We start from the raw sequence: 13,767 nt of genomic DNA, 5'->3' as shown, positions 1-13,767 counted from the left end.
GGAAGGAGGAGGGCACACAGCGCCCCCGGGGGGAGCGGGGGGGAATCGGGAACGGGGGTGTGGGGGGATACGGGGGAAATGGGGAAAATAGGGGGAAATGGGGGTGTGGGGGGATATGGGGGAAAATGGGGGGAATGGGGGAATATGAGGGAAATGGGGGTGTGGGGGAAAATGGGGGAAATGGGGGAATATGGGGGTATGGGGGAAATGGGGGAAATGGGGGAATATGGGGGAATGGGGGAAATGGGGGAATATGGGGGATATGGAGGAAATGGGGGAAAATAGGGGGAAATGGGGGTGTGGGGGAATATGGGGGAAATAGGGGAAAATGGGGAGATATGGGGGAAATGGGGGATATGGGGGAAAATGGGAATATGGGCGAAATGGGGGAAAATGGGGGAAATGGGAGTGTGGGGGGGAGAGGGGGGTTGGGGATGAGGGGGATTGGGGGATGAAGGGCTGGGATTGGGGGGACATTGTGGGGACATTACGGGGGACATTATGAAGAAACATCATGGGAGGACATTATGGGGGGACACATTGCAGGACCCATCATGGGGGGCATTATGGGGGACATGGGGGGACATCATGGGGGACATTATGGGGGGACACATTACGGGGGGCATTATGGAGACACCACAGGGAGACATCATGCGGGCATGTTGTGGAAGGACATCACAGGGAGACTTTGTAGGGGGGACATCTTTAGGGGACATGATGCGGGGACACCATGGTAGGACATTATCAGCGTTGGCAGTGGGGTCTGGGTGGCTGAGCTCTGTCCGTGGTCACCCCCCCCACACACCCCCAGCCCCACATCACAGCCCTACACCAAGCTCTCCTCACTCCTTTATTGCAGACGGGGCCGCCAGCCCTCACCCCACACCACCAGCACGGCGTGGGGGCACCCGGCAGCCACCCCCCACCATGTCCCCATCCCAGTGTCCCCATCCCCATCCACAGCAGGTGACAGTTCCCAGCGCCTCCACACGGCGACATCCACATCCCATCCCCGCCTCGGGATCACGGCCACGGACGGGTGGTCTCGGCGGGGTGGGGGCAGCTCCAGGCCCCCCATCACAGCCACTGCAGGGAGAAGGCCTGGCCCAGCCCCATGCCCAGCCCGCTCACCGTGAGGACCTGCGGGACAAAAGGGGACATCCCGAGATGGCAGCGGGCAGAGATCCTGCCCTCACCGCCCCAAAACCCCTCCCTGAGCAGCACCCTCAGCCCCCTGCCAGGGCTGGGGACACCCCTCCAGGACAGGGCACCCCAAATGGGGCCGCACCTGGTTGTCCAGGTAGGAGAAGGGCTTCTCCTGGCCGTTCAGGAGGACTTTGTGGGGTGGCTCCCGCACCCCATAGATGCTCAGGGTGCCGATGGTGGTGGAGGCGGCCTCGGTGCTGGTGTGGAGGATGCTGGAGGTGAAGATGTTCTGTGGGAGGGGACAATGTGAGCATGAGGGTGGCCAGATGGGGACATTATGGGGTCCCCATGCCCCGTCCCTGCCCTGTCCCACCTCCGTGGCATTGAACACCAGGTAGGAGTAGCTGCCCCGCTCGAAGGTGTCCAGGCTCTCGCCGTCATCCCAGAAGAGGTCCCCCCAGGCGGTAGCACCCGGGGACAGGGCCACGATGAGGCGCAAGGGGTTCCCTCGGCTGGCCTTGCTGGTGGGTCCGGGTTTCTGGGGTTCAAACACATGGGCACTGTAGGGTTTTGACAGCCCAAAATAGGGTGGGGAGGGCTGCGACCTGCACGGGGGCTGAGACTTGAGGTACTCGGGGGCACGTGCCATGCAGGAGGTGTCTCCTCGGGGACAGTCCCCAGCCCGGGGAGGTGGTGGGTGGGAGCTCACCTGGGTGGGCAGGATGGAGCCCTCGCGGAGATGCAGGTTGAGGTGCTCCAGGGGGGCCGACAGCTTCAGCATCTCCCCGCTGCTGTTCACAGAGGAGCCCTGGGCAGGTGGTGAGAGCCAAGGGGGGTCAGGGACACCGTGGGGGCTCAGGAAAAGTACCAGGGAGCAGCCACTTTGGCACCAAGCCCCATGGGCAGCACTGACACCGCAATGCTCCAGCCCTTCTGCAGGCCTTCCCTGCTGAGCAGGGACCACCCAAAACCCAACCGAGCACCGTGGTGGCACTCCTCACCGTGTAGAAGTCGTACCACACGCCTCGGGGGAAATAGCCCATCACGGAATCCACCCCGGGCTCCAGCACCGGCGTCACCAGCAGGCTGCGGCCCCACAGGAACTGCCTGTCCAGCCCGTACGTGACCGTGTCCTGGGGGAACCTGCGGTGGGACAGAGACAACGCTCGCATCGGCTGCTATCCGCCGTCCAGGTGAATCCAGCACCTCGCCAGCTCCGTCAGGGATGCTCTTACTCAAAGAACAAGGGCCGGGCGACAGTGTCCCCATGCACGTGGGCACGGTGGAAAAGCGTGTAGAGGAAGGGCAGGAGGGAGTAGCGGGTCAGCAGCACGTCCTTCATAGCCGTCCTTGCCGCAGGGCTGAAAGCTGTCGGGTCCTGGGCCTGGGAGAGATGCGGGGAATCAGCGACTGCCCCAGCCCCAGCCCTGCCAGGCATCCCCCATCCCATACTCCACATCCCAAATCCCGCATCCCGCCCGAGACCTTCTCATTCTGGGAGTTGTGGTTGCGGGAGAAGGGGTAGAAGGCCCCGAGCTGCATCCAGCGGGTGCACAGCTCCTCCGAGGTGCTGCCGGAGAAGCCGCAGATGTCGGCCCCCACCAGTGGGATCCCGAAGAGGCTGAAGCTCAGCATCCCTGCGGACACATGGGGATGGATGCTCAGCAATATGCTGGGAGTTTTGGGGTCTGCACCACCTCCCAAATGCGGGATGGGGTGGTGCTGGGGGTCTGCACATGCTGCGGGGAAGGACAGGGCTGTGAGGCCGTGCCACCCACCCGGGATGGAGTAGTACATGTCCTTCCACTGGCTGCGGTTGTCACCCAGCCAGTGCCCCGAGTACCGGCCCTGGCTGGGGAAGGTGGAGCGGGAGATGACGAAGGGGCGCTTCCCCCGGATCTGGATCAAGGCACTGGAAGGCAACGGGGAGACATGGGACCAGAGGTGAGAGCAGCCCCCTTATCCCTCAGAGGTCGAGGGACAGCTCTGAGGGTACAAGCAGCACGGTCCCCCTCTCCCTGGGCTCAACACCAGGATCAGCCTCACCCACCCAGCCCTCCCCACAGCCACGCACACTCCCCTGCCCTGCTGGGTTACTCCTGTACCCGAGGCTGTGAGCAGCCAGAGCACCTCCTTTTGGGCCAGGCCCTCAAACCCTAGTCTTTTTCCTACACCGTGCCAGCCCCGAGCAGCAGGATTTCACCCCATCCCATCCCTAGGGTGCTCGGGTACCTCGCCGTCGCTTCGGCCTCCATCAGCCCGTAGAGGTTGTGCAGGTTGTAGTGCACCGAGGCGCTCTGCTTCGCCGAGGCACACACCGTCTTGGCAGACAGGGAATCGCCCAGCACGGCTGCCGGGAGGGACAGTCACCGTTGGCACGTGGTGGGGGGCGTGGGGACATGCAGCCCCCCATGCTGAACGAGGTGCCCTGCTGCTGGTGCAAACTGAGCGCTGAAAGCTCCCGCAGCCAGTCCCATCCCCGATACGGCCACAAGCATGCAGTGCTCGGGTACCAGCACACGGAAGCAGGGATGGAAACGTTCAGGGGTTGAAACGGAGATGTGATGTCTCTTAAAAATGGTTTTCACTCGGTTTTCAGCGACTTGAGAGCGCGCGGTACCTACCAGCACAGCCTGCATTTCAGCGCCCTCCTTACCCGGCGTGTACGGGGGGCTGTCGAGCTCTCCCGGCGGGCAGCCCTCCTCAGACCCATCCATGAAGTTGGACGGCTCGTTCATGTCCTAAGCAAAGGAAATCATGGAGCACTTTGGGGAGTTTTTAAGGATCAGAAGCATCCAGCACTAACACCAGAAGCACCGGTGGCAGCACCGAGCTCCTTTGCCCAGCATGCACATGGGTGAGCACATCTGTGGGGCTGGTGTCTTGCCAGCACCTGATGCTTGCTAAACACAATAAAGCTGAAAAACCATTAAAAGAGGGACAGACGAAGCTCTAGGACTGGGCACTGTCCAACAGGGAGCCACCTGGGGCGAGGGGGCACTTACGATCCAGACGCCGTCAAAGGGCACGTGGGCATGGAAGCGCTGCAGGTTCTCCAGCCACCACCGGCGCGTGTCCACGTTGGAGAAGTCGGCAAAGGCCGTGTAGCCGGGCCAGACCTATGGTGAAGGAGCAGAGCGGAGGGTTGAGCAGAGGGGGAACACTGTGGGGAAGGAGGTGCCAGGGGGTGTGAGCACGCTGAAGGAGCATGGACAATAAAACCAATGAGAAAATCCAAACTGATTGCTTTGAGTGCTGGAGGCTGCGTGTGCAGCATCCACCTGGGCACCTCGGGGTGCTTTTTCTCCCTGTTTTTAGACTACCAAAAGTTACAGGTGGTGAGGAGGAGTGAGTGGCTGGGAAGGAGGGGATAAACTGGGAAGGAACTGCTGCGGGTCCTGAGCAGATCTGGAGGCACAACCTTGCCTCACCCCAAAAACAGGAAGGGAGAGAAATCAGATGACCGGCCTCAGGCAGAACCACCGACTCCGTTGCACTCATATGACTTCCCCGGGTGCCTCTGCCAGGGCAGGAGCTGGCTCCAGAGGGTGGTGGGGATGCCATGAAGTGAAACACAGAGAGCTGGGAGAGCTGAGAGCACAGCCAGGCTCTGGCCATCAGCCACATGGCTTTTTCTGAAGCAGGAGGGAAGAAATCCTGGCCCTGCTCCTGCCAAACCCCTCCAGGGCTGGGATTTCCCCCGGTTCCTTACCTGCCCGATCAGCGGCTGCCCTTGGGTGGTGTTTATGAACAAACCCCGTCTCAAACCTTCATCAAAAGGCCAGTAGGAGCCCCGCGGGCTGGTGCTGCTGATGCCGGGGTCCTGGGGATGCAGCAGAGGGTTAGTGTCTTTCCCAGCACAGCCCCTTCCCCCTGCGATGCCAGCGTGATTCAGAGAAGACAACCACCACGGGGTCAGCCAGAGCCCGCACACGGCGGCTGTTTTGACCAAGAGGAACAGAAACTTGCTTCAACGCTTCCAGGCATGTTTTCTAACAAGTCACTTCTGCAAGTCCCAAGGACCCGTTACAGGGTTTGGGGGAGCGGGGGGATAAATATAAGTCATCATGCGCTTATGCAAGAAACATCAGGTCACGGAGAGGCTGCGAAGAGGACTTCAGCCGGCCAGGGGAACACAACCTTATGCTCCCAGGGTCCGTTTCCAGCCCAGGACCCCCAGAACCCACATCCCGTGTCCCAGCAGCGGGGTGAGGGGACATCACAGCTGGGTCACGAGAGCCCAGCAGCACCCGTGGGATAGCGGAGCTTCCCACAGCAAGCAGCCACCAGCTGAGCAGCCTGACCCCGGCTCTGGTCACTGGTCCCTTTACCCACAGGGGACAAGGACCCCAGCACCCTTGGGCTCCCGCAGCAGGCAGGAGCACAGCGTGACAACCTGGCCTGTGTCTCAGCCATTCCTACCCTTACAGGGGATTTCCATCGGCAGTTTGCAGACACTGGTAAAAATCCCCAGCCCTGGTGCCGGCTAACACCCTGCAGAGACCACCCGGGGCCACCAACTGTCCCCGTGTCCCTGCCCTGCAGCCTGGCCACAAGCCCACGAGTGAGACAAGCCGAGTACCAAGATCATAACGTAGTGCTGCCCGTGCTTGTGGAGATCCTCCACCAGCGAGGGGAGGGAGGCGAATTTCTGGGCATCGAAGGTGAAGTCGCGGTACCCGTCCATGTAATCGATGTCATTCCACTGCGCATCCTGTGGGGAAACAGCTCAGAGGCGGGCGGCAGCCCCCAGACCCCAACCCTCCTCCCTCCACGGGGCTGGGGGGGGCACCTGTGGGATCTGGAAGTTCCTCATGGCCCTCACGGTCTGCCAGGTCTCGTTGCTGGAGCCGTAGCCCCAGCGGCAGAGGTGGAAGCCGAGTGCCCAGAGGGGCGGCATGGCCGGGAAACCTGCAGGAGGAGACGTGGGGCATCCGAAAGTCAACGGCAGCATCGCAGAGGGATGGGGAGGAAGGGGAGAGGAGTAACATCGTGGTGTGGACACTCACCTATCACCTCCTGGTACTGCTGGATGACCGCGTTGGGGTCAGGCCCCAGGAAGATGTAAAAATCCAGCACCCCCCCGATGGTCCTCCAGGTCAGGGCCGGAGCGGGCTGCAGGGCCACCTCTGTGCAGAGCGGGGACAGAACCACAGTGGGACGTGGGGAGCAGCCCCGGGACCCCGATCCCACCGCGGGGCGAGGCGGCGCTGCTACAACACTCAGCCTCTGGCAGAGGAGAGGAGAGGAGAGGAGAAACCCTGCCTTGCCCTGATCGAACACCGAGTGGGTATCAGGAGGCTTGAACCATCACGGACTGGGGAGATACTGGTTTATACAGGGAGGGAGCTCTCTTTTCAAAACGTGCTCTGTAAGCTGAAGGCTGTGCCGCTCTCCCAGCTCCCACCTGATGAGTGAGCGCACGCATTCCTCACATCCTCCCCCAAACCTTCTCGTAGGCGAATAATGAATCGAGAGCTACTTGTACGGGAGAGCACACAGCACCCAGGGCTTTTCACAGGGCTGAGCCCTCAAACCTCAGCCGCTGCATTCCCCCGTGCTCATCCTGGGGAGGGAGCATTGCTGCAACAAAGCGCAGCTGGAGCCCCAGTGCCGTCCCAGCTGGCTGCTGGAGGGGACGGGTGGCTGCCGGTGCCATCCCCAGCACGGCAGGACCCCCGGGGAGTTATCAGCAGGAGGATGCTGCAGGGCACAGCTGGCACGGCGGGCACAGCTGGGGACAGCAGGCGGCATCCCCGTCCGTGCTGGGGTCACCCCCGCTGCCAGCCTCAGGGTGAGGCTGTTTGGGGCAGCCGGGGAGCAGGCATGGAGCCACACACAAGGGACTTGCTTTTCCGACGGCAATTCAGCAGCTGGGCGTGTGGTTAAACTGCTCGGCAGTTGCTAAAGAGCCTGGCCTTAGCCAGGAAACAGATGGCTAAGCTCAATAACGGAGCCAGCAAACCACATCGTGTCCCTTTTATGGCTTCCTCCTGCCCTGAGTTCCTGAAGCCGCCCTGGGCACCTACCCATGGCGTTGCTGTTGAGGAGGAAAACCCCGTGAGCATCCCCGCCCTCCTCCAGCAGCAGGTAGAAGGGGTGAGCGCCGTACAGGTTGAACGATTCCTGCAAGCAGAGGTTGCCCGGTGAGAAGGGGAGCCCGGAGCCGTGACACTCGGGCTAACCAACGTCCCCAAGCCACTTCTGCTGCCCGGTGCCAGCCACCACCCAGCCTGGCATCTGTCACCCCATGGCCGAGGACGGTTTTGGAGGTGGCAGCCCCAGGAGAGTGCTTGAGGGGTGTTTTGCAATCACACCCAAATCCTCCCCAGCATCTCCCCGTGACCACCCCCTGTCCCTGCTGGCTCCAAGGCTCCCCCCAGCAGCTCCCCGCCCCGGGGGTACCGTGGGGGAGACGTCGCGGGCCCAGAGGGTGAGGGTGCTCCAGTCCAGGCTGTGCAGCAGGGTGCTGCGGTGCTCCCCCAGCCCGTACAGGAACCTGGAGGGCAGCGCCGTGGAGATCTGCAGGAACTGGTCGGCGAAGATCAAGGGGGCCACGGTGGTGTTGAGCCTGCCGGGGCGACACAGAGGGGACATTAATCCTCATGCCTATCGGGGATGCTCCCTTCCCTCTAGAAGCATCTCCAGGGCAACGAAACAGCATGTGCCATCCTACATCCACACCCCAAATGTCTTTGGCAGGTGGCAAATTGGGGTTTTGGGGAAGGTGAGGCACAGTCTGCCCCCCCCGAAGCTTCCCCCAGCACGGCACAGCCGTTCATTTGACACCAGCAGCTTCCACTGAGGTTATTATTAACCATCGAGGCAATGTGGCCAGGGGGTTCTCCGCCTGCTGCCTCTGATAAGCGGCTCCCAAGGAAAGGAGAGACCACAGGGCCTGGCGGACAGGAGCGAGGAGGAAAGGACACGGTCCCCAGGGGCTGCCAGAGCTCAGCAATGGGGCTCAGCGTGGGCAAAGCCACGGAGGGGACTGGAGCAGCATGGCAAAGCCACCAGCAGTTCCTTTCCCCTAAATGCCTGAGCCCAAGGCTGAAGGCAATGAGTAACCATCAGCTGGAGATGCCACCAGGTGTTTTTCCCTAAGGAAAACCCCCAGGGGGGCATGCAGGAACCTGCTGGGAGCAGGCAGGGCTTTCCCCGTGCCCAGCATGCAGGAGCTCTTACAGCACCGTCCCCGTGTCTCGGCGCCGCAGCAGCAGCCCAAAGGGGTCCTTGGAGAAGTCCAGGCTGTAGATGGGGTTTTCTGCTCTCTTCTTTGCCCGGGGAACATCCAGAGGAACCTCGTACCGGGGGTTGGCCGCATCGGTTATCTGTGGGGGGGGAGAGAAGATGCTTTCAAGATCAGCTTGGCAAGAGGGCGAAGGGTTGGAGATGCTGACTGAGGCCACGCACGGCCATGCCAGGAGCAAAGCGGCTGCTGGTCCCACTCTGAGCAGGGGACAGCCACCTACAGACGCGGCACGGAGGGTGCAAGGGGACAGCAGCACGGTCACAAGCCCTGGCAGGGAACCAGAGGCACGCTCACCTTGACGTGCAGCCGCGTGTCCGTCTCCAGCTCCACATCCAGCCGCAGCACCCCGATGTCCCGGGGGTAGTAAGCCTTCTCCCTGCGCACCAGCAGCCCCGCCATGCCCAGCGCCGTCTGGTTGAGGCTCTGCAGGGCGTAGCTGGGGAAGTCGGGGGGGTAAAAGCACCAGGGCACCCCCCTCGTGCCCCCCACTGCCGGGGAGGTCTCGACGAAGCAGCACCCCCGGCCCTCGCAGAGCTCCCGGGTCACCACCACGCGCCGCTCGGGGTAGCAGTCGAAGCGGTGGCTCTCGGGGACCTGGTGGCACTGGGAGGGTGGCGCGGGGCCGTGCCAGCCCCCAGACACTTGTCGCAGCACCCAGACGGTGACGGCGCTCAGCAGCACGGCACTCAGCAGCAGCCCGCTGCCCACCCACCACGGGGCCAGCCTGCTGTGCCCGGTGGGTGTCGGGGTGTCCGCATCCTCCTCCTCCTCCTCTTCCTCCTCTTCATCCTCCTGGCTCAGCACCAGCCGTGGCACTGCTGTTCTCAGCTTCTGGTACAACTTCATCGTCCTGGGGCTGCGGGGGAGAAGGACGGAGGTGTGGGTGAAGGAACCAGCCAGGGGAAGCTCACCGGGATGGGGTCTCTGTGCCCGATGCCCCCATTTTAGGCAGAGCATCCTGCAGAGGCTTAAATGGGCACTGCAAACCCACGGCACCCAGGATGGCTTTGCCTGGAGCTGCCCGTGCCAGGCTGGTCCTGGCCCCACCAGGGAAAACTAAGACCCTGCCACAAGGCACTCCTGGAGCTCCCCACCTTGGCTGGTGTCAGAGCATCCCCTCACGGAGTTTTGCTCAGGCCTGAATTTACGGGATGCAGCGTTTCCAGAAGCTGCAAGCAAAACCAAGCCCCCTCCACCCATCGGAGCACAGCCGTGGTGCTGGGAGCAGGAAAGGGCAGAGCCTCCTCTGCTCTGAGCCTCCTCTGTCCTGAGCCTCCTCTGCTCCGAGCATCCCCTGCTCACACCCAAAGCCCTGAGTCAGACGTTTTAGCCCGGAGAGAGCTGGACAAGGGCTGGCAGGGAACGTGCTGTCAGTCTTTGCCTCCCACTGATAAAATACAATTTCAGAAACCTCTCAGGCAAACATTTTCCAGCCTGGAAGTGGAGAACCCCCCCTCGTGCTGCCTGCAGGGAGCAGTCCCAGCCCTATAAATACGGCCACAACTTTCTTTTTTTTTCCCCTCCGCCTTCTGCCGAAGCGCTCGGACCCCCCTCACCTCCACCGTGTGATCTCAAAAGGCGCTGTGCAATCTCAGAAGCAGGGATTTCACTGGCAAGCAGATCTCCTTCCCCATGAACCCTCCCCCGGCTCCAACACCAAAACATCCCAGCCCGCCGGGGCCTGGCTGCGAGCCCCCGCAGCAGCAGCGCCCACCCCGCAGCGCCCCGATGGGTGCTGTGCCCCCACCCCGGGGGGTGACAGCGAGGCCAGGACCCCACGAACACCCTCGCACCCCGCATGCACCCCCAGGCCCCATAGCACGCCACCAGCCCCCGCACCACCCAGGCCACCCGTGACGCCTGCGTGCGGCGGTGGCATTTTGGGGACAAGGAGGGGGACGCGGTCGGCCCTGCCAAAACGCATGGAGGGTTGGGGGGCCCCAGCCCAGCCCGGGGAGGCAGCGCTCCGGCCGTGCCAGGAGCTTACTTTCACGTGTCTCCTCTTGACATTGGGGCTGCGTGCGGGCAGAGCGTGCGGGCAGGGCTCCCAGCGCTGCGGCTCTGCCCGCTGCGCCGTAAAACCCCGACAAGGCGCCCGGCGCCTACCGCTCTCCTCTAGTAGCAGCGCCAGCATGCGCCTCGTGGCCGCCTCCTCGGCTGCTTTGTGCTCTTTTCAGACGTGTTCATATCCAGACAGCCGCACCCAGCGCTGTTCGGAAGCCCCGTGGAGGGGGATATGGGGGGTGAGCGGTGTTAGGGGTTTAACCGTACGGCCACAGGGTCTCCAGCCCCTACATGCGCCTCCAGCCCCCCGCCTCGTCCTCAGGGCTCAGCCAAAGCAGAGGGTGGGAGGGACGGGGAATCGCGGTGCCTGAGCACACAGCAGGTGGGTGAGACCCTCAGCAACCCACAGCCCCAAAGCAAGCCCCAAATTCTGCCCTGGGTTTCACCAAGTGCCCCATCTCCCACGCTCGTCTGGCTGCCGAGCACGTGGAAGTGCGTGCTCCCGCCCAGGGCTCCCCGCTCTCCTGGGACCGGGGAGCCGCTCGCTGTTTACTACTGAAGGCCACCGCGGTCTAAAGGTCAGCGGCGAAGGCCGACAGACCTTTGGAGCAGAGCTGCTTTCTCCAGGGAACGAAAATCAAAAGCAGGAGCAGGCGGGGGGCAGGTCGCTTGCCCCAGAAGCAGAATCTCGAGCAAAATCCCCCGTGTCGTAGGGGACCCCCAAACCCCGACCCCGCCAAGAGAGGGGGAACAACCCCGGGCTGCTGGGAGGCAGCGGGGTGGGAACGGGGTGGGCTTTGAGGTCCCGTCCTACCCAACCCACGCCGTGATCCCGTGACGTGCCCGAGCGAGGATGTGTGGGGCTGGGAGCACGAAGCGCCCCGTGACGGCGCTGCCTTCGCAATGCACTCGTGAGCAGCCTCATACAAAAAAAAAAAGGGAGGTCAGCTTCGAGGGAGGCCATGGTTTTGGTCAGCCACCCGCCTTGATTCACCCCCTGGGCATTTTCGCCTCCCCTGGATGGGGGGACGAGGCGATGCTTGTGCCGCTGGGATGAGCTGGACTCCCCAGAACTGCGGGTTTGGTGCAGCTGGGGCCTGGCAATGCCCTGCTGGCCTCTGGGGAAGCACCTCAGTGCCCCACGGAGGATGGGAGGCTGTGCCAGGAGCTGCCAAGGCGGACACCAAAGTAGCCTCCGATCACCCTCGCCAGCCTCATGACTCCCAGCAGGCGTCCCGGGGGCTCGGCAAAGCAGCACCGTGACCGCCCCGTGACCGGGCCCACGCGCTGCAAACACCACGGCCTCCACCACGGGGGGAGAACCTCCATGGGGTGGGAGCCTCCACGGGGTGGGACCTCCATGGGGTGGGACCTCCACTGTGGGGAGCCTCCACTTAGGGGAAGACCTCCACTTAGGGGGACAACCTCCACTTGGGGGGCAGCCTCCACCTGGGGGAGTGACGCCTCCACTTGGGGGGAGCTTCCAGTGGTTGAAGATTTCAATGGGGGGGGGGTAGAACATTCACTGGGGAGGAGCCTCCATTTGAGGGGAGCCTCCGCTTCGGGGTAGACATCCACTTGGGGGGAGCCTCCACCTGGGGAGGGAGAACCTCTGCTTGGGGGTCAGCCTTCACCAAGTGGAGGGAAAGTCCTCCACTTGGGGGGAGCCTCCACTGGGTGGGGACTCCACGGGGGGTGGGGGGGAGAACCTCCACTGAGGAGGAGCCTCCATTTGAGGGGAGCCTCCGTTTGAGGGGAGCCTCCACTTGAGGGCAGAACCTCCACTGTAAGGAGCCTCCACTTGGGGGGGAGAGACCCCCACTTGGGGCGAGCCTCCCCCGGCGGGGACACCTCCACGGCGGGGGAAATTCCACGGGGGGCGGCCTCCACCGGGACCCAGCCTCCATTGGGGTCCGGCCTCCCCCATGTCCGGCCTCCCCTTGGGGCGCGGCGCCCCGTGACCACGCCCCCTCCGCGTAGCCACGCCCCTTTCTACAACCCCACCCCCTCCTCGTAGCCCCGCCCCCTCCCTCCTCCCCCTCCCGCCGCCCTTCGCCATGAATGAACCCGCGGTGGGCGTGGCCGGCGGGGCGCTAACGTCACGGGGCGGGAACCGATTGACGCGCGCCGCTGACGCGCGCCGGGGCCGGAAGCGGCGGCGCTTTCTGATTGGTCCGGACGGGGCGCGGCGGGGCGCGGGGCGGGGGGGGGGGGAGGGGGCGGCCCCGCGCTTGTTGTTGTCCGCGGGACTGGCTCGGAGCGAGCCCCAGCAGCGCCCCCGCCGCCGCCCCCCCCCCACCACGCGCTCCGGCCGCCCCGGGAGCGCGCGCGCGCTCCCGCCGGCACTGCAGGTGAGCACCCGCGGAGGGGTCGGCACCGAGCCTGGGGGGGTGGGGTAGGGGGGGGGGATAAAGCCGGGAGTGGGTGATAAGGGCGGGGGGGCGCCGCTAGGGGGGGCATAGGGGGGGTTATAGGGCGGAGGGGTTATAGGGCGGCCCGGTTGGGTTGGGATCGGTTGGGTTGGGTGCTGCCCCCGCTGCCCGGAGCTCGGTGTCCGGGTGGGGTCGCGCCCGCCGCGGTGGCTGGGCTCGAAGTGCTGAGTCACCACCGCGCCGGGCACGTGGGGCCGCCGCCCCGAGCCCTCCAGCACGTGGAGGGGAGGAGAGGGGGGGAGTTACCGGGAGGGGGGGGCTCCGGGAACCGAAAGCAACCGGGGGTGGGCTCCGAGAAGCCGAGGGACCCCGCCACCCCGCTGCTGTTCGCCGCTGTCGCCGTTCCCACCCGCCCCGCCCCCCCCCCCCCCCCCCCCCGTCTCCCTTTCTTACCCCTTTCTTACCCCCTCCCCTTTTTTTGGGATCCCCCCCCCGGTCCGTCCCCGCTGCTTGGCCCGGTGGAAAAGTTGCCTGAAGTTGTGGGGAGCGGCGGTGATGCTCGCACGGCTCCGCCTTGGGGCTTTCAGCCCCCCCCCCCCCAACCATGTCCCGGTCCATCCTGTGCCCCCCCCCCTCCCCCCGGTAACCTGCCCCCGGATTTTTAACGAGCTTTAAAATACCCCCGAGGAGAAGCGGCGTGGTGCTGGGGGCCCAAAACCGGGAGGCTTTGTGGGGCCGGGGATTGTCCCAGCAGTGGGGTCGGGGGGGCTCGGAGCGCCCCACACGTGGCTCCTGAACCGGGTGGGCGCAGCCGTGGGTGGGGGCTGCGGGGACCCCCGGCTGCGGGCACGGCCGCCACGTGGGCGCGGGGCGCTGGGGAGTTTTGGTGCTGGTATTTTGGGGTTTGCTCCGAAACGGGGGTGGGGAAAGCCCAGCCGTGGCGGGGCCGGGGAAGAAAAGTGGCGTGAGCTGGAGAAACGGCCGGGAGGGGAA

At 64.3% G+C, this 13,767-nt stretch overlaps 2 protein-coding genes across 7 annotated transcripts in view; one reads left to right on the top strand and one right to left on the bottom strand.

The window, feature by feature from the left end:
* Window positions 1-837: 837 nt before the first annotated feature.
* The window catches only part of LOC311444890 (lysosomal alpha-glucosidase-like), a 15,647-nt gene continuing 2,717 nt past the window's right edge, over window positions 838-13,767 (bottom strand). For 3 of the 6 annotated variants that reach the window (XM_084536317.1, XM_084536320.1, XM_084536318.1), the window contains 19 exons: window positions 8,693-9,254; window positions 8,332-8,477; window positions 7,552-7,717; window positions 7,176-7,272; window positions 6,156-6,275; window positions 5,939-6,057; window positions 5,729-5,860; window positions 4,859-4,969; window positions 4,152-4,265; window positions 3,803-3,887; window positions 3,379-3,496; window positions 2,925-3,058; window positions 2,632-2,783; window positions 2,382-2,530; window positions 2,148-2,289; window positions 1,856-1,954; window positions 1,520-1,684; window positions 1,289-1,435; window positions 838-1,140 (listed from right to left, as the gene is read on the bottom strand). In XM_084536317.1, coding sequence (XP_084392443.1) covers window positions 1,078-1,140; window positions 1,289-1,435; window positions 1,520-1,684; window positions 1,856-1,954; window positions 2,148-2,289; window positions 2,382-2,530; window positions 2,632-2,783; window positions 2,925-3,058; window positions 3,379-3,496; window positions 3,803-3,887; window positions 4,152-4,265; window positions 4,859-4,969; window positions 5,729-5,860; window positions 5,939-6,057; window positions 6,156-6,275; window positions 7,176-7,272; window positions 7,552-7,717; window positions 8,332-8,477; window positions 8,693-9,244 — 2,811 coding nt within the window. In that variant the 5' untranslated portion in view covers window positions 9,245-9,254 and the 3' untranslated portion in view covers window positions 838-1,077. Of the gene's footprint in view, window positions 1,141-1,288; window positions 1,436-1,519; window positions 1,685-1,855; window positions 1,955-2,147; window positions 2,290-2,381; window positions 2,531-2,631; window positions 2,784-2,924; window positions 3,059-3,378; window positions 3,497-3,802; window positions 3,888-4,151; window positions 4,266-4,858; window positions 4,970-5,728; window positions 5,861-5,938; window positions 6,058-6,155; window positions 6,276-7,175; window positions 7,273-7,551; window positions 7,718-8,331; window positions 8,478-8,692; window positions 9,255-9,954; window positions 9,973-10,385; window positions 10,537-11,003; window positions 11,149-13,767 lie in introns of those variants that run through there. The other 3 variants (XM_084536321.1, XM_084536316.1, XM_084536319.1) reach the window with 3 other exon arrangements.
* Window positions 12,621-13,767, top strand: part of MAFK (MAF bZIP transcription factor K) — a 13,199-nt gene continuing 12,052 nt past the window's right edge. The window contains exon 1 of the mRNA XM_084536332.1: window positions 12,621-12,753. The gene's annotated coding sequence lies outside the window, so the exon portion shown is untranslated. The remainder of the gene's footprint in view (window positions 12,754-13,767) is intronic.

Source organism: Aythya ferina (assembly GCF_964211825.1).
Source record: "Aythya ferina genome assembly, chromosome: 15".
Lineage (NCBI taxonomy): Eukaryota > Metazoa > Chordata > Aves > Anseriformes > Anatidae > Aythya > Aythya ferina.
Note: the sequence above shows the minus strand (reverse complement) of the source record. Positions and strands in the feature narration are given on the sequence as shown.